Source organism: Solanum verrucosum, unplaced genomic scaffold (genome assembly GCF_900185275.1).
Source record: "Solanum verrucosum unplaced genomic scaffold, falcon-dt-bn FXZP01000229.1, whole genome shotgun sequence".
Lineage (NCBI taxonomy): Eukaryota > Viridiplantae > Streptophyta > Magnoliopsida > Solanales > Solanaceae > Solanum > Solanum verrucosum.
In genome coordinates this window covers 4,325,920-4,350,739 of record NW_026020011.1, presented here as the reverse complement: position 1 = coordinate 4,350,739, position 24,820 = coordinate 4,325,920, and the positions used below count along the sequence as shown (strand labels likewise).

Below are 24,820 nucleotides of genomic sequence, written 5' to 3'. Positions count from 1 at the left end.
ACGGTAGGAGTATATGTGAGCAGTTTGTATAACAGTAAGGGTATATATAAACCACTTTCATAACGAGGGACATATAAGCTCCAAATGACAAAGTTGAAGGATATATCAAACCCTTTTCCCTAGTATAAATAATGATCAAGTGAGCAAAGTTGTCAAAAAGTCTTCTTTGCTTGTATTTGCATCAACCATGGGAATTTCCTATTACATACTCATCTTCACTTTCCTTTACATTCTAAAGAACAAGTTCCTTAGAAAATTCCAAAATCTCCCACCAAGTCCCTTTATCTCTTTGCCCATTATAGGCCATCTATATCTAATCAAGAAAAAACCACTTCATAAAACATTAGCCAACATCTCAGAAAAACATGGTCCTTTGCTCTACCTTCAATTTGGATCGCGTCCTGTCCTGGTTGTCTCCTCCCCTTCTCTTGTAGAGGAATGTTTCACCAAAAACGACATTGTTTTTGCCAATCGTGTGAATCTGCTTCCTGGAAAACATCTTGGTTACAACTATACCAACCTTGTTGGGCATCCTATGGCCAACATTGGCGCAACCTAAGAAGGACTGCTACTCTTGAAATCTTGTCCACTCACAGAGTTCGAATGTTTGCTGATAGCCGTAGAGATGAGGTTCGTGCTCTGCTGCAACAACTTCTAAGGGGGAAAACCAGTGGTGGTAACACAAACGTGGTGGATATGAAAGCGGCTTTCCTTGAGATGATACTGAATATCTTCATGATGATGATTGCTGGGGAAAAATACCATGGTGATTCTGCTGAGAAATTGGAGGAATCTAGGAGGTTTAAAGAGATTGTTATAGAAGCTTTCCAAGTGAGTGGTGCAACAAATATAGGAGATTTTGTGCCACTTCTTAAACGGATAGGAGTAAACAAACTTGAGAATAAGGTGAAGTTACTGCAGGAGAAGAGGGATAAATTCATACAAGAATTGATTGAAGAGCACAAGAACCGCCGAAAAGGATCTTCTTTAGAGCAAAAGAACAATACCATGATTAATGTTCTCTTATCCCTCCAAGATTCAGAGCCTGATTATTACACAGATGAAGTGATAAGGGGCATGGGAGTAGTCATGTTAACAGCAGGGACTGATACTACAGCTAGCACAATGGAATGGGCATTATCATTTCTTCTAAACAATCCTAAGGCACTAAAGAAAGCTCAAAACGAAATAGACACTCACCTTGGAGAGTCATCAAGATTACTTGATGATTCAGACCTTGCTCAACTCCCTTATCTCCATGGAATCATAAACAAAACTCTCCGATTGTGCCCAGCTACTCCATTACTTGTGCCACACGAGTCCTCAGATGAGTGTGTTGTTGGAGGTTTTCGTGTACCCCGAGGGACAATGTTGCTAGTGAATTTGTGGGCAATACAAAATGATGCTAAGTTGTGGGACAGGCCAAATGAGTTCAGGCCTGAAAGGTTTATCGATATCAAAGGGCAACGAGATGGGTTCAGACAAATGCCATTTGGATATGGCAGGAGAGGATGTCCATGTGAGAATTTGGCAATGCATGTTGCTGGTTTGGCATTAGGATCACTTATTCAATGCTTTGAATGGGAGAGAGTAAGTGAAGAGTTGGTTGACATGACTGGAGGACCTGGACTCACTATGCCCAAGGCAATACCATTGCTAGCAAAATGTAGGCCACGCCAAAATATCAACAAACTTCTTGCTCATTTGTAATCACAATTCTCCCCTGCACTTTCTTTCAGACAGAACTAATAAATGCAGAAAAACGATGTTACATTTGTCTATGCACACTTACTACATAAACATTGCTTTCAAATCTTTGTGGGCTGTAAAAGTAGATTAGTGAAGTACTATCATTTATAAAGAAACATACATAAAACACAGGAAGCTGGAGTAATCATCCAAGAATCAAATTAGAAAATGAAGGCTCTCATATTTCATAAGCAATCAGAATAACATTTAATATTTTCTATAACAAGGATGGATTCCTTTTCCGCTTATTATGCAATTCATGTAAGAATAATCCGTGGTTAGTTCAAAGCATAGTAGCTCTGTTGTCCAGCTCAGCAAATCATCTTTTTAACAGGTTAACTTGGCCACCAGCCATAATTGCTACAAGCAAACTATTCAAAGAGATGTAAAACCAAAAGCAAACCAGATTATAGTCACCAAAATAAATGTTCTCACTGTTCTCCTGGCGTCGTATACAGAAATGCACTTGTTTTCATGGTTAGTACACTTCAACATGACCATTGATTATCATCTTAGCTCCACCTCCTTCGATCTTCTTCCTCATCCACTGGAGTGTACCATGGTGGTCTTTGCTTTGAGTTGCTCAATTCAGGAGAATTTCTTCATTACTAATTGCTCGAGTTGCCACAAGAACGAGCGTCTTTAGAACAGGGACATCTAATCTGTTCTTGCCAGACTTCCAAGATTTGAACCAAAAGGTGCCAAACCTCCTCATGTTAGCTTCTTCACCATTTCCAAATGAAATATTGGGTATATAGGCTCTCATGTGCTTCTCTGGAAGAGGAAAGTCATAAGGTCATACCATTACATTTGGTACCATGTCCCTTGCTGGGTGGTTGGCAAAGTGAGCAAAGGCTAGAGGGTTTCTTTTTTCCAGCACTTCATGGTTGCCTCCTAGACGTGTTCCATCCAATGGCTTACTGAGCATTTTCCATATTCGCTCAGAACCCTTTCCATCAGCTTGCATGATGTGCTTAGGTTCCCAAATACTATTTGATAGGGAGAAGTCCCTATTGGTGTCTTGTACGCAATCCTATATGCCCACAACACATCATCTAGTTTATCAGACCAATACTTCCTTTGCGCATTCACCGTTTTTTGCAAAATTTGCTTCACCTCTCTATTTGAAACCTCCACTTGACCACTTGTTTAAGGATGGTAAGCTGTAGCAACCTTATGACGAATACCATACTTAGCAAGAAGATTCTTAACAAGATGGCTAATGAAATGCTTACCTCCATCACTTATAATTGCCCTTGGAGTGCCAAAGCGAGTGAAGATGTGCTTCTTGATGAACTTTATCACCACCCTTGAATCATTGGAAGGAAGAGCTACTGCCTCCACCCATTTACTAACATAATCCACAGCCACAAGAATGTATTGGTTTCCACTAGATGGTGGGAAGGGACCCATGAACTCAATACCCCACACATCAAAGATTTCCACCTCCAAAATGTTACTGAGCGGCATCTCATGTCTTCTTGAAATGGTACCCAACCTTTCGCGTTTATCACAACCCTTCACAAAAGCCATAGAATCTTTAAATAATGAGGGTCAAAAGAAACCATATTGTAGTACCTTATGAGCAGTGCTCTCTCCTCCATGGTGACCTCCATATGGGCTAGCATGACAACTCTCAAGCACTTTGGGAACCTCAGATTTCGGAATGCACCTTCTCACTACCCGATCTAGTCCTTGTTTGAACAAGAATGGTTCATCCCAAATGTAGAACTTGGCATCATGATTGAGCTTTTTGTTTTGTTGGGTGGTTGCACCCGGAGGATAATCGCCACTTACTATGAAATTCACAATGTCTGCATACCATGACACTTGAGAGATATCTAGTGCCATCAATTGTTCATTCGGAAACTCTTCCCGAATTTGCTCACCTTCATTCACATGTGAAAAATCCTCCAACCTAGATAAGTGATCTGCTATTTGATTCTCAGTACCTTTCATATCTTTGATCTCCAGGTCAAATTCTTGGAGAAACAATATCCATCGAATCAGCCTTGGTTTAACATCCTTCTTGTTGAATAGGTATCTAATAGTTGCATGGTCAGTAAAAACAATCACTTTAGTACATACCAAATACGATCTGAACTTGTCGAAGGCGAACACTAGAGCTAGCATCTTTTTCTCAGTCACTGTGTAATTAGCTTATGTAGAGTCAAGGGTCTTGCTTGCATAATAGATCGAGTGGAACACTTTATTCTTTCTTTGTCCCAACACTGCACCTACTGCTACGTCGCTTGTATCACACATGAGTTCAAATGGTAATTCTCAATCAGGAGCAATTAAGATGGGAACTTCAATTAAGTTCCTCTTTAACATCTCAAAAGCTTTTAAGCACATCTCATCAAAGTCAAACTTCACCTCCTTCTCCAAGAGACTGCACATAGGTCTTGCAATCTTGGAAAAATCCTTGATGAATCACCTGTAAAAACCTACATGACCAAGAAAACTACGCACACCTTTTACAGAAATGGGAGGGGGCAATTTCTCAATAACTTCTACCTTAGCCTTATCAACCTCCAAACCAGATTTAGACACCTTGTGTCCCACCACTATCCCTTCTTTTACCAAAAAATGACACGTTTCCCAGTTTAGAACTAAGTTAGTGTCCTCACATCTAGCAAGTACTTTATCAAGATTTCGGAGACATACCTCAAAAGACTTCCCGAAGACGGAGAAATCATCCATGAACACCTCTACAAAGTATTCCACCATATCATGAAATATGGCCATCATACACCTTTGAAAAATTGCTGGTGCATTGCAAAGTCCGAATGGAATGCGTTTGAAAGCATAAGTACCATAAGGACAAGTGAACGTGGTTTTTTCCTAATCCTCGGGTGCAATCAAGATCTGGTTATAACCGGAATATCCATCTAAGAAACAATAGTATTTCTGCCCTGCTAGCCGGTCCAACATCTGATCAATGAAGGGAACTGGGTAGTGATCTTTCCGGGTAGCATCATTTAGTTTTCGGTAATCCATGCAAATTCTCCACCCGGTGACTGTTCTAGTAGGAATCAACTCATTCTTTTCATTCATTACCATTGTCATACCTCCCTTTTTGGGAACACATTGTACCGGACTTACCCATTTACTATCAGAGATTGGGTACACAATTCCAGCATCTAGCCACTTTATTACCTCTTTTCTCACCACTTCTTTCATCAAAGATTTAGTCGACGTTGATGTTGTGCACATGGTTTGTGATCTTCTTCCATATAGATTATATGCATACATAACGCCGGACTAATCCCATGAATATCAGCCATCTGTCATCCAATAGCTTTCTTTCTTCGCTTTAGAATCCACAATACCGCTCCAACCTGAATTTCAGACAATTCTGCAGAAAGTATAACAGACAAAGTTTCATTAGTACCCAAAAATGCATACCTGAGGTGAAACGGCAGTGTTTTCAGTTCCAGCTTTGGGGGTTCCTCAATGAAGGGTTTGGGTGGTGGCCCTAACTCTCACTCTAATAGTTCCACTCTCCGCTTGTAAGGTTCCACAAGTGCCAGATTTAGACATGTTTCAATCTCCTTAGCCTCAGTGTCTTCATCTCTCTTATGACCTATTAACACCCTTTTTAAGGAGTCGTCGGGCATAACTAACTGTGACTCAACTATGTGATCAACCACAGTAATTGCAGACAACTTTTCATAAATAGAAGGCAATTTTAGAGCGCGGTACACATCAAATACTTCTACTTTATCATGAGCCCTCGTGTTTAATTGACCAACTGCTACATCAATCAATTCCCTATCCGTAGCCAAGAAAGGACGTCCCAAAATGAATGAAACTTCAGGATCAGGTTCAAAGTCTAAGACCACAAAATCTACCGGAAAAATCAATGAACCTACTTGCACTAACACATCTTCTACCACCCCCTCTGGCCTAGCAATAGATCTATCAGCAAGTTAAAGAATAACAGTGGTTCGTTTTGGACTACCCAACCCAAGCTTTATATACAAAGATAAAGGCATCAAGTTTATACTTGCCCCCAAATCACACAACCCCTGGGCATGAACACTTTGCCCAATAGTAAAACTACCCGGATCTTTTAACTTTTTGGGTAGTCTGTTTTGAATCCTTGAGCTGCACTCCTCAGTAAGTGCCAAAGTTTCATATTATGTGAGCCTTCTTTTGCTAGCTACAATGTCCTTAACGTATTTAACATACTTCGGGATACCCTACAAATTGTCAACCAAGGGTAAATTAATATGAACTTGTTTAAGGAGAGAGAGAAACTTACCGAAGCATTCATCCTCATTCTGCTTTTTGAGCCTTTGTGGAAATTGAGGTGGTAATTTCTTTTGAGGAATGGGTACCTCAACATTGGAGTTTTTTACTATCTCTTCCACCTTCTTTTCTTTGTTACTTCCCTCAGTGTCTCTTTTCTTTGGAGCTAGTTCCTCTAATTGCAGCCCACTTCTCGTACTTACCGCATGCAATTGTTTGGATTGGGCTCAGTATCGCCGGGCAGCCCACCTTGGGGACGCAAGTTCAGAGAATTGGCCACTTGTGCAACTTGTTACTCTAAACTCATTTGGGACATCTGGATGTTTCTAATGTTCTCATCCTGCTTATCTATTCTAGCATTTAATTTGGTCCCTATTTCAGTCATGAGCTTTTGGAGTAGCTCTTCATTGGTTATTCCCCCTTTTTGTGCACTAGAATTTGAGCTTTGGTTAGGATTGTAGTATTGTTGCCTAGCCCCTTGAGAACGGTATTGGTTAATACCTTGCGCCTGATTTTGGTTTTGGTTACCACCCCATGAGAAGTTATGATGGTTCTTCCAACTGGGGTTGTAAGTATTACCATAATTTTGTTGCACTCCGCCCCTTTGTGCATTACCCACATAGTTTACGAAATTCGGGTTTGCCTCACATTGCTCGGTTTCATGAGTTCCACTACCACATACCTCACACCAATTTGATACATGTTGTACTACGTTTATCGGAGCCTGATTTAGAGCTATTTGTTTAAATTGCAATGTAATGTTATGTTGTATTACATCTAATTTGGCATTTATGGCAGTAGCTTGGTCTACATCTAAGATCCCTGCAGCCTTTTGGGTTGGATTTCTAGACATTTCGCCTTCATACCCTTAGTTCCTTTCAGAAATTTTATCGAATAAGGCGAAAAATTCTTCACTTGTTATGGTTAGGGCCTGTCTACCTGCTGCGCTATTAAGAAGAGAACGAGCATTATAGTCTAAACCTTCAAAGAAAGTGTGACAAAGTACCTCATTGGTTTGCATGTGGTGTGGGCAAGCATTCAACATTTGTTTGAAACGCGCCCATGCTTGGTACATGTCCTCTCCTTGCTTTTGAGCAAAGTTTATTATCTTACCCCTCAGCTTGGCGGTTTTCTTGGATGGAAAAAATCGACTCAAGAACTTCTTTGCTAGATCATCCCAAGTAGTGATGGAGTTTGGTGGCTCAGAGTCTAACCAACGCCTTGCAGCTCCTAACAATGAGTATGGGAACAAAGTCAACCTTACATAGTCTGATGAGACTCCAATTGGGATGTATGTATTGGTAATGTCTATGAAAGTCCTAGAATGGACTTGAGGATCCTCATGGGGGAGACCAGTGAATTGCCCATTAGTATGGAGGAATATGCACCATGTTCTGCTTTAGTTCAAATCTACCCCTCGGTGGAGGTTTCCTGATACTGGATGCTAGGTTGGCTGTGAGTGGGACTGCCACATCACAGACTGGTCTTGCGGGAACAACAGGTGGTCCTCCTTGGTTATTTAGGTTCCTTGGGTTATTCACGTTTTCCGGGTTATTCACGTTGTCTTGATTATCATCATCAAAGTTTCTCGGAGTACCTAACCCTAATTCTCCTTGTCGTCCCTGGTACATTTTTCTGCTATGGCGTAAAACTCTTTCCGGTTCGTTGTAAGGTTCGACAAGATTTCCTTTCCGAGCCAGACCTGAAAATCAAGTACCTGCAATACACAAGCTAAGATCAAGTAATTAATATCTGAATATATTAAGTGTAGACTTAAGAAGATTGAATATAAATCAATTTCCAAGTCCCCGGCAGCGGCGCCAAAAACTTGTTGCTCCCCAATATACACGCAAGTGTACGTGGTCGCGCAAGTAATATAGATTCTTGAAGAAATGAGTTATTGTTCCCAAGGAACTTATGATTAATTTATATTTACCACTTAATTCTACAAATAAAAGTAAAAGTAATCTTTTCAAAGAGTTGATGATTAATTGTTAACTACCACTAATTATGAATTAAATAAAGTAACTAATTGTGAACAACTTTGATATAATGTTTCAAGCAAGTTTAAAGCAATTCCAGGACTGTAGCATATACTGAACATCATGTATCATATTATTGGCATAGAACTAATTTTAGTTGTCAAGTTACTGATTTATAGGGTTAATTATATGAGTTGGGCTATACACCTCTCGTCGCCTACCCCAATTAGCTACCTAACTACATTGTTGAGCGGGGATAAATAGACTAATTGGCGAGCATTTATATTTCATCCTATTTCGTAACCAAACGAGTTGTTCGTTCGGGCGTCATTCCTGAACACAAATCACCTCAACTTAACGGGTCGATCAAGGTCTTTATATTCTCTGGTCTATCCAACCTCTCCTCTCTCGATTTTAAGGTTAAACAATAGATTTATCTCTAGATGGCCAGTCAAGAAATACTAAAACAAGAATATATAAGTAACTTATAATGACACCCAGGAATTAATTCATAAAACCTCAAATAATCCACAATCCATTCGTAGCTACAACCCCAGAACTAGGGCGTTTAGCTACTCATGCTATTAGAAAGCAAGAAAAATACAATAGTTCATGCAATTTCCAGAAAAAGAGAAGAGTTAAAGGATTAAGACCTATTACAAACTTGAATTCTTTCCCTTGCACACTAAATCAGAAGTAGTCCCTTTACTAATGAACCCTAGTGGTCTATTTATAATAATTAGAAAGACTCTGACCCAATCCTAAACCAACAAGGAGTCCTATTTAGTTGAATGTTTGCTGGAAAAGTCGGCATCATGGTGGGGCGCCGCGCCTCTCATCGTGCCTGAAACTTGCCTCTGAAGTTTCCTCTTTGGCGCGCCGCGCCTGAGGGACGTCTCTGAACTGTTGGCCCAGGCACGTCGTGTAACGACCCTAAAAACGAACTAGTGAAACTAGAGCCTCACATGTGAGTTTGGAGTTGAGAACTTGATGAAATAATGAGAAATGGCTTTTGAAGTTTAGTTTAAAGAGATTTGAGGTCAAACGTCAAGGAATGACTGTGACGTCCGGAAACTATTCATTTGAGCTAGTGAGTTGTAAGGGTCAACTTTAAATAGTCATATCTTTTAGCTCAAAACGAATTAGGTGAACCATTACCTATCCAATTAAAGGTCTCCGAGTCCTCTTTCCAACGCCACCGAGTTTGCCCAATTCCGACCTTGGAGTAAAAAGTTATGCCCGAAATAGTGAAGCACTGTCAAAACGGACGAGCTTAGACGGGTTTAGGGAAAACTTTTAAGTTTAACTTTGTGGGCCCTTAATTATTTTCCTAAGTTGAGTTCCTATTATTCTTTGTCTTTCCTAGCAATTATAAAGCCCCTTTTTTTGACCAAAATTCTTCCATTTAAATCACTCCAATTAGGAAGAAAAAAAGAAACCCTCCCTCTTTCAAAAAGGTTCTCTCTAGAACCCCATGGAGGCTCAAGGTGAAAGATGGAGCTAGGGTGGATGGTGGCTACTGATTTCTTCTCCAATTTCGTTTGGTTCTTGAAGATTAAGGTATGGGGACTCTTCATCTTTGATTCCTTCTTCAATCAAAGAGTCAATCCAAAAGATTTCAAAAGTTGTTCAAAAACTCAAAATCCTAATTTCAATTCTAGCATGGGTTCTTGCATTAAATGATTTTTAATGATGATTTATGTTATTATTGATGGTTTTAAGAAAGAAAATTTCCATGAACCCATGTCTTTGCAAGTTCCCTAAAGTTGGCTTATGAAGTGGGGTTATTGTTTATGATTGAATGATGATAGAATTATGCTTAAATGGAGTTGAATAGTTGATTTCTATTATTATCTATGCTTATCTATTGTGAATTATTGGAGAGTTGAGGAATGGTGATTGTGGCTTTGGAAAAAGGGTAAGTTGGCCTAACTTCATTGTTAATGTAGAACTGATATAGAATTGTGATAGATTGATGTGTGATCCACGTGGAGGTGTCTACTTATGGAGTGTATTATGATTATGGCCTTGAAGGCATTATATGAGGAATTGAAGTGTTGACATGATATCATATATGTGAATGTGATGCAAAGGATTGTGATGAGGTGTTTAGGTAATATTCTAATTGGAATTATGTATAACTTTAAAATGAGATGAGGGATATATATATATAGGTGTATATGTATGCATTTTGGGCAGCACACAAATTTTTGGGCAACGCCTTTGAAGGACAGCTGCCCAAGGGATAAACATCACTTGTTTGACTATATATTTTCACCCCTCCTTTAGTAATTTCGTTTTCCTTAAGCCTTAGAACCTTAGAAACTTATCTAAATAGATTGTTCTTCAAAATCACAAGAGAAAACTTGGTTCTTTTGGCTGGAATTCGAGACACACATTTCTTTTTGGTAAGTGACAAAATCTGTTGCTGAGCTGGGTAGTGTTTGGTATTTTATGCATATCTCTCGATCTAGAACTTAGTTTGCAATGAACAAATATGATTTGGAATGCTGACTCGTATACCTACAACTCTTATGTTTATGTAAAATGCTAATTTAACTGTTATGGATACGAAATATGGGACGCAACACAAGGCAAGTTCTGCCCAGATTGCGACTTGAGGTACCAGGCTGGACAGATTCACTGTTTTGGGAGCATATTTGTATTTGTACATGCTAGACTTACTTGCGATGATGATCCTGTTTTACGTCGACATTACTAAGCTAATAGAAGTTAAATAAGTTATGTAATTATATTTTTAAGGTTATCTATACTCGTGTACAAGCTGAGAACTTTAATACGTTGGTCGGGCTACGGTTTGAATTCTTGATGTTTTGTCGGACTGTTTCTATACTAAAGCCCGAGGTTTGTGTATAAACTTGTACTTATACTCTTGTTATTTTCTTGTATATTTGAAGGGTTATCTTGATACCTTGGTTACTTTTGTCACTTGGCATTGTCGTGTTGGTATCCTTTAAGGCATTAAAGATGCTTGTGTAACTCGCCCACTTGTACGGATTGTTTGATCACCTAGCACTCTTGTTGGGACCTTGTCCTTCTTGTGGCTGTGACTTTGTCACGCTTGGCATGCCTCTTGATTCGGATCACTTGCCATCTTGACTTTGGATTTGTAGTCTGTCTTATGAATGGAAGTTGTCCATTTTAAGTACAAACTAGAAAGCCATTTTTAATATGGTTCTTGGTTCTCTTGATTATTGGGCTTTGACCCTTCTTGATACAGGGCGTCGACCCTTCTTGATACTTGCTCGTGCTTGGTGTGACGACATGATATATATATTGGGCGAGTCTTGTTATTGAATCTCTTGGAAATTGGTGCTATGAGCATTCTTGATACTTGGATTTTTAAGTGTAGAACTTGATGCCCTTAATGTGAACTTTAGTTTACTTGATAGGTTCTACACCGTGTAGGTAGTAGTATGGGATGCTATCTACACATGACGCAAGTAGCCTTTGAAGGTGTTAAAGTGAGTTCTCTAAGTCTATATGACTAAAGTGTGAAATCCCTTAAATGCATGAATATGTCCTAAATGACTTTAAAGAAGAATGTTGACTTATTGTCTAAATGATTTGTTGAATGAATAGCTTATGTTAATGAAGTGAGTTACTTGGTATGTTACCTTGAAGCATGATGGTTCTTGTCTATAATAGCCTTGAGGAACACTTAGGTGTGTATGAAGAGGTTGTATGGGCGGCCATTTCATGTCTCACTCAAGTGTGTCTTAGGGTAACTTTAGATAAGGGTCCTTGGATGATGAAATGAGTTACGTGGTGAAAATGTTGAGTATGTCTATAATGTGGTTAATGTCTTATATGTTGGTTGTGTTCTATAATATGTCTAATATGTCAATGTTCATGAAGTTTTACTAAAATGGCATAAGGCATGACTTTCAACCAAATGTCCTTTTTAGCATGTTTTTGCATGGTTTCCATACTTAGTACTTAATTGTGCTAACCCCTTTCTTTCCCTTTTTGGAATAAAGTATAGGGATTTGGAGATGATGACATGTCATGACTATTTGATAGGTTTCTAAGTGTTGAAGATGAAGACTTAGTGAGTCCTCATATATTCGAGGACAATACCCAATATGTTCTTTTATGTCTTTTTAGTATTGTTTAAGTTGTGTATGGGATTAGTCCCGAATTTTGTACTCTAAAATATTAGATGGTTTTGAGACATCATGTATAAAGTCTAGAAAGTCTTCCGCTTGCTATATTTATTTTTTTTATGAAATGTTTTCTTGGTAAAGAAAATTTTTAATTCCTTATGGTTTTAGTGTCTATGCGATGAATGAATGCTAAGAGGCTTGTATTAAACCTCTTCGAGGTCGAGTACACCGGTTATGACTAGGGGGTGCTCCCGGGTCGTGACACGTCGCTCCTCTCAGAACGCCTGAGAGACGTCTCTGAACTTTGGCCCTTGGCGCCTAGCAGTGCGCCTGGCCCTGGGGTCTTCATCCTTGGCCGTTTTTCATGCTCTTTTATATCTCTTTTCTTCATGTTGACTCCAATTCCCTTGACAGTTCCTAAAACAACTAATCATGTGTGTAAGTGTACATTCATTACAAGTTACACCAAAAATTAAGCTAATGACTAGAGATCATCTTTCAATCTAATTAACTTATGGACAATTATTGACAACTTAGGCATATAAATATGCCTAAGATCAACGATCCATCCCATATTTCACGAGATTCACCACCAGCACCCCAAGGCTGTGCATTTATCACAGTTCCATCATACCGTGTGATCAATTACGAATTTTGGGCATCAACTCTTGGATATCCAGGAATATAGCGGTAGTATGCAGGGGAGTATATCACACCAGGATAGAATGCTAACACAGTACCAACATCAGCTTCACCATGTATGAATAAACCTTGCCCAGCATCCTCATGTGGAATTTGAGAAGGTTTGACCTCGAGAGTGTAGCCCATAAGATCCTTTAAACTCTGTGAAACCTCTAATCGCTTCAATGGATTGTTTTCAGGTATAGCTGTGCTGAAAACAGAACAGTATTCAAAATCCAGGACGCAATGAGGCTAATTCAAGTCATCCGTACACTTGCAGAGATAAAAAGAAAAACTTTTGTCTGAGACGATTGGAAAGCTTGAATATAATGTATGTGAGACCACCAAAAAGATATTGGAACTATGATCTTATGTCATAGCCCACTTTTCAAGAGTTTATTGTACACAATTTATGAGAACTGTCCAACAAATACCTATGGGTCCACATTTCCAGGACATGGAACTCTATGAACGACAAAAATGTTTAGATGACAAAATTAAGTTAATAATTTCCAGAATGTCCTAAAAAAGCATCATTAGCATTTCTACTTACCCTAAGCTCAATACTTAACAACCAAACAACAACAAAAATGTAAGTATGATCAAATCCAAAATGGTTATGAAAGCAAAATCAATTATTCTAGCTGTTATATTTGAATTTTATAGTAATCACATGTGAAGAGTATAATGCTTGTTACATTAGCAAAATCAAAAAGGAAAAAGAATTGAAAAGTGAAAAGAAATTACATATTTAGTACAAGATGTATCTATTAACAAATGAACATAAGCAAGTTACCAGGATTATATGGTGTTACTGTCACTAGCTATTACTATTGTTGTTATTCTGAAAGGACTAGTATTAATCTAGGGACTACTTTTTCCTTGACAAATAATCTAGGGTACTTTATGAGGAAATTGTTAATAACTAAAGATTCTTTTACTCTCTAAAATTTTGGATAGGATAAAGGACAAGATTTAAGAATCCATCACCAGAGCAAATATCAATTATACTTAACTTTTTTCATACATATATTGTATTCAATTATTAGTAATTTATTATTAAAACAAAAGCTAACTAAACTTTTTGGCTAGAAGAGTCATGGTCTACTTTATTAGTGGCGAATAAGTTTTACTGAAATATGTTGTATGAAACATTTTTCGAAAACCATTGTTATGAGTCTATTTTGTTTGTCAATTGTCATATTTAGCCAAGATGTTTGTTTAAATTGTATTTTAGTGTCGAATGATTCATGATTTTAGCAGAGTGGAAGGTCAAAATCACACAAGTTTTCTACCTGAAATATCATCATCATTCAAGTTGAAAACTCAAACACCTGATAATTTAGGTACGTAGCTCAAAAATCGAGATACTTTAGGTGTGATTTTGACCTTTCTTTTATTTATGTAAATGGTGGAACTATCATCATAGGCAATTTCTGGCTAGGAAAATGGAAGCATAGCTAATAAGGAAGAATGTTTTGCAGATCAAAAATCAGTGAACACATGAAAATGACAACGATCCGTACAGGCTTATCGAAAGACATGACAACATTCGTACAAGCAGACTTATCTTGCAATCCGAGAAGTCGTTCAACGATTAACTGGTACATCTGAATGTAGTGATGAAAATCCCAAAATTGCAGCAACAACAAACACTTAAAAAGCACAAAAGCAGCCTAATATATCAAAACTCCACCAGCGCAGACAATGTCGAAGACCAGACATAGAGATCACTAATTCCCAGTTTCAGCCCATCATCATCCCAAGTTCCTCAACTCGTCCGAATAAACGAGCTTCTCCATCCATTGAGATGATAAATAAAGTGGAAGAAGAGAAAGCTATCAAAGAAAGAAGGTTTTACTTGCATCCGTCCCCGAGATCTAAACATGGAAATGCTGAAGAACCAGAGTTACTCACCTTGTTTCCTTTAATTTCCCCTCGTTGAAACAATGGATCGTGAACAATAAGTTGAATGATTTTGTTTATTTAGCTGGAAACTACTTAGTAAAAGATACAGTTTCTACATTAGATTCTAATACTACAGATAATTTTAGAAGCAAGCAAAAACCTGTCGTAATTTTTCTTTCAAAGGATTCGAGGCAAAAATGAGACTGTTAAGTTAGTGCTCGATTATCATAATCAGTCAAACAAAGATGCAAAATAACCACGAGCAAAATACAAGCTTTTCCCACCATTGAAATGCTTACAAAATGTTTATATCCAAACAAAAAAAGGTAACTTACTGTTAACCGAGCTGATTTAGTAATATATGCTTACATATAGGATCTTTTCCACTTTCAGTCTTTGTCAGGCAAAAATCATTCTTATCTTTTATCATTGTTTCACTCGTTGACATCTTCTTCATCACAATATGCATCATCACCGTCACAGTTTGTGTGTTTTTCCCCCTTCAAAGTTTTGTTATCATCAGTTTGAGAAGTTGAGAGAGTATTAGTGAACTCTGTGAATGGCACTGTACTATTTCTGGAAGGTGAATCTGCAGAGCTTAGCTCTTCGTGGTCACTACGCATTCGAGTTTTGACAAGGTAGTGTGCCACAGATTTGTAACCAAGACGCAGTACCTGGAACATGTTAACTTCCTTAGGATTGAATGGCTATCTTCAACTCAAACTTATATATATACATAAAAAGAGAATTCTTTGTAATCATCAGGCAAGCAATCTAGCCTTTACTGGTGGAATGAACCAAGCATAAAAGGCCCAAAGAGGTTACCTTTCTGTGGATTGCACCAGTTGCTGCATACCCCTTTTCACGCCTGCATCGACTGCAATTGCATATTCCTCGGCAGACAGGGCAAATCCAGTTTACATTTTCATTTGTTTCAATGACATTCTCTCCATACCTACATGATGTGCAAGCTCAAATATTAGATCCAGACATTTCACATGGGCATTAAGATCATCGGAAACTGTAGTTTTGAAGTAACACCAATACGGTCATATGAATTCAAGATAGAAAGTTAGCTACTAAAGGGAATACTACAGAAAAAAGGCTAAAGAGGATATCAAAGAGTTATCACCTCATGTAGAGACAATCTCCACAGAATTGTCCTTGACCGAGCTTGCAATTGCTGCACGCACTGCGTTGACCAAGAGTTTTCTGCCTGCAATTGTATCAAATATTTTTAGTTCACATCAAGTAATAAATTGAAACAAGCGAAGGTTAGATAGATTGCATTTTGATCATAGAAAGAAGAATGTTTCTCATGAAATTGGCAGCAGAACTTATTGTTTAACAAAATTCTAAGTGCTGATAGGGAAAAGTAAATGCCGAATCAGAGCAACACTGCAAAAATGAATTAATGATGAACACCTATTTAGCGCTCTCTTTAAGACAAATATCATGAACAAAATGGTCTCAACTTTAGATGAATACAACACATTTGAATATTCAAGTTGATATGCATGCTTGTGGACATATTCATGCCCGAAGTTCAAAAACAATATTATATTCAATCTTAACAACCACATGCTTTAAGCTAGCTTCCACAATGGGAAGAAAAGCTTCATTTTTCATACTAACGGAGAAGAAATATTTTGATCAGACAACATAGACTTGGTCGTCTTCATCATCCCATGAAAGGAGACCTAAATTAGTGATGCATATTCTAAGAAACTGTGCGCAGGGAACAGATATGACTAGATGATAACTAAGCAATAGAACAACATAAAACAGACAGTGAGAACAAATGTTTAGACCTGCACTGATGGCATGACTTGCCATTATCAGGATCATATACACGCTCGCCATCTTCATCATAACCATCAACATAGAGAGTCCAAGCATTCTGGCAATCACCTAAAAGCTTTTCATGTTCCTCTGTGTAGAATTCAGGGTTTTCACCTTCTCCTATGTTAATCTCCACATCCTCTGTTGATACCTTATCCATCTTGGGAATCCTCTTTTCTTTGTAACTAACTGGAGGCTTATCCTTCAACCTAAAAACATGTAACCATCATTTTATAAAGAACATCTTTCACGATTAGAAAAAACCGAAACCAAGAAAGGTTTTAGTAGAATGAAAGACCATCTCCGAGACATTCCATGGAAAAGGTGACCATCCGAAAAAGAAAAAAACCATACACAAATTGAGCACAAGCAATCTTTCTTTTCCTTTTTCTCGACTAGTCAAATATATCTATCTTATTTCGATATGCTTAGAAGTGTATACCCTTATCACATCTTAATCAGGCCTCAATCGCAAAACTATCACTGGTTAGTTGATTGGAAATATTTCACAGCCAAAAGTAGGCATTTTCTTCACAAGCATCAGAATCTTTTTCCACCCTTCACAAAAAGAATATGGCCAACCTTTGATACTCAAAACTGCCACCAACACCACCCCTGCTCATGCTTATTATTAACATTTATTCTCAATCAATCACCAAAATATCTATGACTAAACATATTTCAGCATATAGAGAACATTTTATATCCATTAAAGACTGCAATAAGAACCAACCCAACACATCCTTTTCTCCTACTTTTTTTGGAAAATCAAAATCAGGGTCAAGCCACTAAATCAGGCCTTTGGAGCCCCAATTTTTTTCATCCGGTGTTCGATATTTCATTAAATCTCTCAACTAATTTGATTTTGGGACACCCAAGGCCGATTATAGAGCTAGCAAAATTTATTTCATTTTTAAACTCGAACCCATAAACTCTAGTTAAGGAAGGATGAGACTCAATACCTAAAAGAGCGGCGAGGTGGGTCGTCAGTTAACACCGCCGGGCGGCTGATTCGAGGAGTGGTGAGTTTCTTGGAAGGGGGATTTAGGTTCTTTGTGAGCTCCAGAATGCCAAGTTTGTGCAGTCTCTCTTTGTTCTCTTTGATTCTATCGGCTCTTTGCTTCTCATACACTGCTACTGCTGGTGCTGCTCCGTCATTGGGTTCTTCTTTGGCTGCTGCACCTCTTTTGCTTCCCGCCTTCACCATTGTTAGCTTTCACAGCCCTTCTGTGTGTTGAACCCAGAAATAGGCAAGAGTGATGGCCAATGGTAGAAAACGGTCTCAGCATTTTATTTGTTTTGAAATCTTAAAAAAATAAATACTATTGCTCCCTCCATTTTTGAGTTTCCCTCTCTTTTTTTGGTACTAGGACTACACTTTTTGATCCATATGGAAAATCAGAGAAAATGATCAAAATGGTCCTTGACGTATAGGGATTGAAGTATTTTGGTCATTTACATATATCATCTCATTCAAATAGTCCTTAACGTATATGAAAAGATGGCCATTTTAGTCCTTAATCTTAAAACTAACCAAAAAAATTTAAAATCTGTTAAATTTAACAGTGGGTCCCACACTTGGTGGAACCTTCTTCCTCCCTCTTTCTTCCATAATCTCTTCTCCTCCATCGATTATCTTCAACCATTTTTTTTACAATTTTCAATTGATCTATTTTTGTTTCCACTGATAAAATCCTCTCATACAGACACAAAGTTTCTTAAGATTTTTATTTTCTAGCTCTGTCCATTCAGTTTTAATCCTTTTATTTGAAAAATGGAATGAATAAAGATGCTAGAAAAAAATACTCGTAATTTTGAAAAGGATAAAACAAAAAGAAAAATAGTTACAACTTAAAAGGAATTGATTTATGATCTCGAGGAGAAATGGAGTCGTTTAACTAATTTACTTGGTTCACATTTGTTTTAGCGATCTTGATTTTCTTCTTCTTCTTATATAAGAAAATAGGAGCTGCTCAAATTTTTGTTCTGACGAAAGATAAGAAATGAATGTAGTGTGTATTATTTTTCTTACAAGGAAGATGGGGTTTTTTACTAATTTTTAATTTTATTTTTTTTAAGTTTGGCATGTTGTGGGACCTACTGTTAAATTTAACAGTTTTTTTTTTTTTTTTTGGTTAGTTTTAGGGTAAGGACTAAAATGATCATCTTTTCATATACATTAAGGACTTTTTGAATGAGATGATATATATAAAGGACCAAAATACTTCAACTACTATACATCAAGGACCATTTTGATCATTTTCTCTAGAAAATCACACCCATAATTGAATAAAGGGAAAAATGACAAATATACCCTTGAACTGGCGTAAATGGTATGCAGATATCTTTGGTCATACTTTTGGAATATTGGCATCCCTGCCGTCCAAAAACTAGAGCATATATGCCCTCCACTCTAACGGAAGACTAAATAGGGACACGTGGTGCAATTCTATTCGTCGATCTGATATTTAATAATTATCGGATCGGTGGATAAGATTATGACACGTGTATGTCAGTTAGTATAAAGAATATATATGCTCTATTTTTTGGACGACCGGAGCACCAATGTCCCAAAAATATGACTGATGGTATCTGCATACCATTTACAATAATTCGGGAATATATTTGTCCTTTTACCCTTGAATAAAAAGGAAACATGTCAAAAATACCCTTCAATTTTCCTTTATGAAATCGGGTATTTTTGTTTGGTCTTTTTATTCAAGGGTTGCTTGCCTTTTAAATAGAAGGAAGTGGGAGAGCAAGAGTTATTTCGATAAATCGATGCATGAGCTTAGGCTCTCATGTCTTGCTGACCCTTTGAAAAAGTAAGGACTCATAGGGAGTCTTTTGGGAATTCCGTAAAAAATAGGAGTATATTTAAATACTTTCATAGTGGTGTGGGTATATTTGGCCTAATAGTATAACGAAGGATAAATCTAACTAATAAACAAAAGTAAAGGGGTATTTTTGACCCTTTCCCTAAATAAAATCCTATATTGTTTCATGTATTTCAATTTGTTTGTTTGATTTTGATTTCACACGAAGTTTAAGAAAGTGCGCTTCTCTCTACACCATGATTTCTAGACATTATTTTTCATCCAAAATTGATTTTTTTTCCTTCACTCAAAAATTCAATATGTTTCCATCTTCATCAAACTCCTTATTGAGTTAACTAAAGATTTGTAGAATGTTCAGAAATACCTTTTAATATAATAGTCTTAAACATATAATATGTAAAGTTAGACTTAAAAAGATGTCAAAAAAGAAAATAGATATGTTTTTTTAAAACGGATTAAAAAGGAAAGTAAGACAAATTTGAAATGAAAGGAATAAAAGTTATTGCTTTATTGCACGATTTCATCTATATTCTTCTAGTTTATTTGTATTTTTTGAGTTCCAATTTAGCAAAAAGTTTGTCCTCTTCATTTTTGAATATGAAGAGTACATCTTAATAGGATGTTGTGACTATGATCATGGTTCATGAAGAAGCAAGTTCATCCTTTGTATTTGGATTTGACAAGTATTTATCTCATATAGGGTGTTACGCCAAAGGTATTTGAGCAACATAATGATACCAATAAATCAAAATCTAATAGTATTTTTTTGTTAGTTATAACGACACTAGAATTAGGATGAAAAATCTGAAGATTTGAGTAGTATTGCAGCTTTTCGAGAAGAAGATATTGTCAAGATTACTCGAAAGGCTGCAGAAGAAGACAGAGGTATTCAAGATCCCCTGTTCATGCTATAGCAATATACTACTAGTCCACGACTGCTTCAGTGCTTATAAATGTACATATTTTGGTCGTTAATAAAATATACTGTTAACCAAAAACAAAAATCCAAGAATGCAGTCCTATTCCAATTCACAAGCATATGGCCAAGTAGTCATTGTCTTGTATCTTCGAAGAATGAATCCGTTATTTCCAGAGGAGAAGACAATGTTGAAACACATTTGAACTGTTACAGGAAAATCATACAGTTCACATCAGACTACTGAACTATGACGGTATTTACAACAAAATCACCAATTATCAACACACACGGAATGATACCTTATGCAGCTTGTATTTGTCCCTTACAGCTGTTAAAGCACTTCCTCTTCTACTTAATTGCAAGTCGTGTATGATAAGAACACATTCCTTTAGATCCACTGGTCTATATTCCGAGCAATGTTGAAGGGACAGACACTGTAATATGAAACAGAGTTAATTCAGCACTTCAACATATCAAGAAACTAAGCATAAGTGAAGTTTGAATCAAATTAAAATCCGTACCCAAGGATGTGACTTTGGCTGTAATGTGAACCTTGAAAGGAATATCACAGCAGCAGCTACCAAAGAAGGCAAGAACTTCACACAGTTGTAATCCAATAAACTTAAATCTGCTAGGTAGTAACCGAGAAACTCTAACTGCAAATTGTTTTTCTGTAAAAAAGAAGGGAAAAGATAAAATTAGCAAACATTTAACGCGAACACAATTGAGTTGAAAATCATAATGTTCATGTCATATTTGCACACTTACTTTGTAATCTTCTTGAGCAATTTTAGTAAATTGTCTGCATACCACAGGAAAAGGAACGGTCATATCAGTCGAGAAACCACAGATCATTACAAACACACGTCTAGTTACTCGCAAAACAGCTACCTACCTGAGAAATGTTTTGATTGTGGGATTTCCCATTTCAAATTTGAGGCATTTTAGCACATCAGCCTCCATCTTTACCATCTCTTTCTTTGAATATGTATTGTCTGTAATATAACAAAACTCCCCCACATCTGGAGGACTAATCTCCTCGTACTTCCTGATCATTATCAACAGATTATATAAGATTCGCAAGCAAAAAACACATTCCAGGGAGGCGGGGGAATAAAACCAGTTCTTGGCTCCGGTACTTACGCAGCAATGAGCATAGCAGAAACACCCAAAAGCTGAAGTTTCTTCCTTGGGATGACATTCACTGATAAGAATCTGTCAATGTAGGAAACAGTAAGATACAATGTGTCCGAAAGAAGCTTGTATTCATCTGTAACTTCGACTAGCCAGTCGACCAAAACCCCTCTCATGTTTGCACTCACATCCTTCTGAACCTTCTCAAGGTAATCAGGCAATGGTCTTCTCTGTTTCTCAATCTGATTCGATAAACAGCAGATTAAGTCAAAAACTCAAAAGCCCCAATATTAACTTGTTAAAGAACTTCACACAAACACAAACAACTTCAGATGGCTGAAAATCAAGATTTGTTAATTCAATTACATAAACCACAACCCATTTGCCAAAAATCCAATCTTTAGAGTGCCCATTTCCAAATTCATCCATAAGAAACCAAATCAAGCTCTATTAGGTAACACCCAAATAAATAAGCTATCTATTACAATAGTAAAATTCAAAAATTTATTGAAAAGAGTAAATACCCACTAACCTCCATTTGATGAAGATAATCATATATATCAGAAACATAAGCACTACACATCTGAGGGTCATCAGAGCTTTTCACCTTCCTCCTAGTAATCTGCTTACATTTGGGTCTCAGAGGCTCATAAACAAACACCTTGTTCTCAATCTGATTGATACCCACATTGGACAAATCTTGAATCTCACTCAACACAACTCTCTTCTTGTTGGGTTGTTGCAAGTGCTGAACCATTGCTTCTGCTGCCCTTTTCTTGGCCAATCGAGTTACTCTTACAAAATTTTCTTGGTCTGCCATCGCTTGCTGCTCCCATTTCCTCTGTGTGTATGTATGTATATATATATGGCGCCATAAGGAGTTGTCTTGTTGGGGCAAATTTTTGGCTAATTGTTTTTTCAGATTGAATTTTGAAAAGTGAGATTTGGATTTCCCTCCATTACTCTCCCTCTTTGGGAAATCAATGGAGAGAGAGAGGTGGGCTTTTTGTTCAGTTGGGCCACTTTCTGTCGTTACATAATGTTATACCTCTGTAATTGAGTGATAAAACTACAAAAAAAGTAGAGTACGAAATATAGCTATTATGAAAAGGTAGAATAAAAAATGAAATATAGTTAGTATTAAATAATAGAGACAAAAAAGAAAAAAATAATAAGATAATGACGTGATCACACCAAATTGATCGTTACAATAAATGAGTTTATGTGGTTGTGATCTTAGCCATGTTTCATTATTATCTAGTGGTGCCGCGTATTCTCATTCTTTGAGAAAGCTTTCTCCGTCTTATCTAAAATTAGATGATAACATGCTTCAGACTCTATTTAATAGTTGTCCTTGGTCTCTTTCGTCCTTAAGCATTGTTGGGGGTTGAAAAATATTGAGCTTTTGAAACTTCAAAAGATCAAGTCAATTTCCATAACAGCTAATGGAAACAAACATGCTAAAATCCAACTACCAACTCTTGAACACTTGTCTTATTGTGGATCGAAAATATTGGATATTGATGAATGTCAGAACCTGAAATCTTTAGAGCTATCAAGTGTGAGGACATCTGACGGATATCTCCGTAAATTTCAATTCCTGAAGGTCTTGAAGATTCAGCATTGTCGAGATATAAGGAATTTTGATTCTTCATATTTGATATCACTTGAGTATATGGGAAGTCAAATTCCTAAACTTAAAAGGACAAGTGAGTCGAGCCAATTGAATGCACTTATTCGTTTCCAAGAACCTGAATTTGAGTCACTATTATTGTTAATAAACCTCTTATCATGAATCGTTATCGTTATTGCTATCATTGATAGACAGGGCAAGACAAATTGACTCGTGTGCTCGTTTTGCTACCTATATGGATATGTGGCATGTAATATCCATTTTTTAGTGTTGCTTAGCATAAGGTATGAGCTTTAGCCTCTATGGCGATTGGCACATGGTTCTTGGACCTAGCTCATCGCGATTACTCAGGATGACTGGATGAGTTCTCCGTTTGTGCAGCAAGTTGAAGTAAGAGATGATGGCAAGAAAGGAGTTCTCCTTAACGGGTTCTCAGAGAAGCCTGAATTGAGTGTGGAAACCAAATGGAATTGCAGATGGTAACAGCCTGAAGTTTCATACGCTTTCTGTAACTGTTTAACTATGTGATGGTGTTTGATTTGTCCGTGAGTTTAGGATGTTAATACGACTTATATAATATACTTAGATTGACGGAAGAGAATACTTCATTAGAGTAGTGGTTGTAAAGAGAGCAAATATCAAATCAGAGTTAGTAAGATGAATGAATTTCAGTATTTGAAAGTTGTACATAAGTAGAATGGTTGAATATTTTTGGAACGTCCTAAAAAGGAAAGAGTGTAACTGACGGAGTAACAAACAAGAAAATAAGGCGTGCAACTTACAAACTCTTGGCTAGAGTTAACACTCTTCTTGTTTTCTTTTGTTTCTAGTTGATTGTAATAGAATTCCTTACAATCTTCAACTAATTCCACATCGGTTAAAGGTATCAAAGCAGCATACAGAATTGAAGAAAATGACAGGTACAACATTGGCATCATAAATTGATCAAGCCCCAAAGGTGTCATACTTCTCATGAATGTGTACATTTCATCAACAATGTATGATATAACGAAAGCAAAGAGCATGTGTCTCAATTTGTCATACCTGTCTCCTAAATACGTCGTTCTGGCAACACCTGATACTGTAAGTCCAAACCTTTTCTTTATAAACATCAAGAATGTCAGACATAATGAATCGATGTGTCAACTGCTGCAGCAAGACCTGTCTGGAACGTACGTTGAGATATCTTTCATTGCTCGTTTCGTCACTTTTCTTGGAGTTTTAGGTAATCTCTCAAGCAATTGAAAGTTACATAATCGATCAAGAATTGTATTAGTAGTAAAAATGTTGGCTTTAACTAATGTTGCAACAGGAGTAGCAGTTATAATCACTTGCTTTATACTGAAATCTTTGGGAGCTTGTCATGATGAAAGTTATGAAGTAACCGAGAGCGATCCAATTTCGCAACATCAGGAAGTAAAATCAATTTATGGAACATATGAAGAAGAGGCAAATTGTGGTAGATCAAGTTCTTCAGAGGATTTATATGATGGAAGAATATGTGTTATCTGCTATGACAATTCAAGAAACTGTTTCTTTGTTCCTTGTGGTCATTTTGCAACTTGCCAAGTATGTGCCCAAAGGTAAATTATGTTTTTCTTTCACATAGTATCAATCTATGTCGCTCGGATTCTCCAAAAATGATGTCACACTTGTGTTGGATCCCTAAGTTGCTTGAACTCTGGTGCGAGTGTCCGATACAGGTGGCAGATCTAGAGGTTGGATCCTCTACGTTCTAAATTTTATGATTTAGG

The 24,820-nt window shown here is 37.2% G+C and overlaps 2 protein-coding genes and 4 pseudogenes across 2 annotated transcripts in view; 4 read left to right on the top strand and 2 right to left on the bottom strand.

Annotated features, from left to right (window-relative positions):
- The first annotated feature begins 172 nt into the window (after positions 1–172).
- LOC125819908 (cytochrome P450 81Q32-like) lies at positions 173–1,746 on the top strand (annotated as a pseudogene).
- A 12,520-nt stretch (positions 1,747–14,266) lies between these two features.
- LOC125820351 (VQ motif-containing protein 31-like) lies at positions 14,267–14,829 on the top strand (annotated as a pseudogene).
- A 306-nt stretch (positions 14,830–15,135) lies between these two features.
- On the bottom strand, positions 15,136–16,787 carry LOC125820350 (uncharacterized; annotated as a pseudogene).
- Positions 16,788–18,671: 1,884 nt separating this feature from the next.
- LOC125819887 (probable rhamnogalacturonate lyase B) overlaps positions 18,672–24,820 on the top strand; it is a 425,441-nt gene continuing 419,292 nt past the window's right edge. Inside the window, exon 1 of the mRNA XM_049499292.1 lies at positions 18,672–18,681. The gene's annotated coding sequence lies outside the window, so the exon portion shown is untranslated. The remainder of the gene's footprint in view (positions 18,682–24,820) is intronic.
- On the bottom strand, positions 20,332–22,308 carry LOC125819901 (G2/mitotic-specific cyclin C13-1-like; annotated as a pseudogene).
- On the top strand, positions 24,063–24,805 carry LOC125820349 (E3 ubiquitin-protein ligase APD4-like). Its single transcript, XM_049499786.1, has 4 exons — positions 24,063–24,149; positions 24,222–24,291; positions 24,379–24,635; positions 24,770–24,805. The coding sequence occupies exons 1-4, from the start codon at positions 24,063–24,065 to the stop codon at positions 24,803–24,805; spliced, it is 450 nt and encodes a 149-aa protein (XP_049355743.1).

Bases quoted from the DNA above. Each gene is read 5' to 3' on its own strand.
- LOC125820349 (XM_049499786.1), top strand. From the start codon at position 24,063: ATGTATGATATAACGAAAGCAAAGAGCATGTGTCTCAATTTGTCATAC. The intron at 24,292-24,378 runs GTAATCTCTCAA...ATGTTGCAACAG, and splicing joins CACTTTTCTTGGAGTTTTAG to GAGTAGCAGTTATAATCACT. The intron at 24,636-24,769 runs GTATGTGCCCAA...TGTCCGATACAG, and splicing joins GTCATTTTGCAACTTGCCAA to GTGGCAGATCTAGAGGTTGG.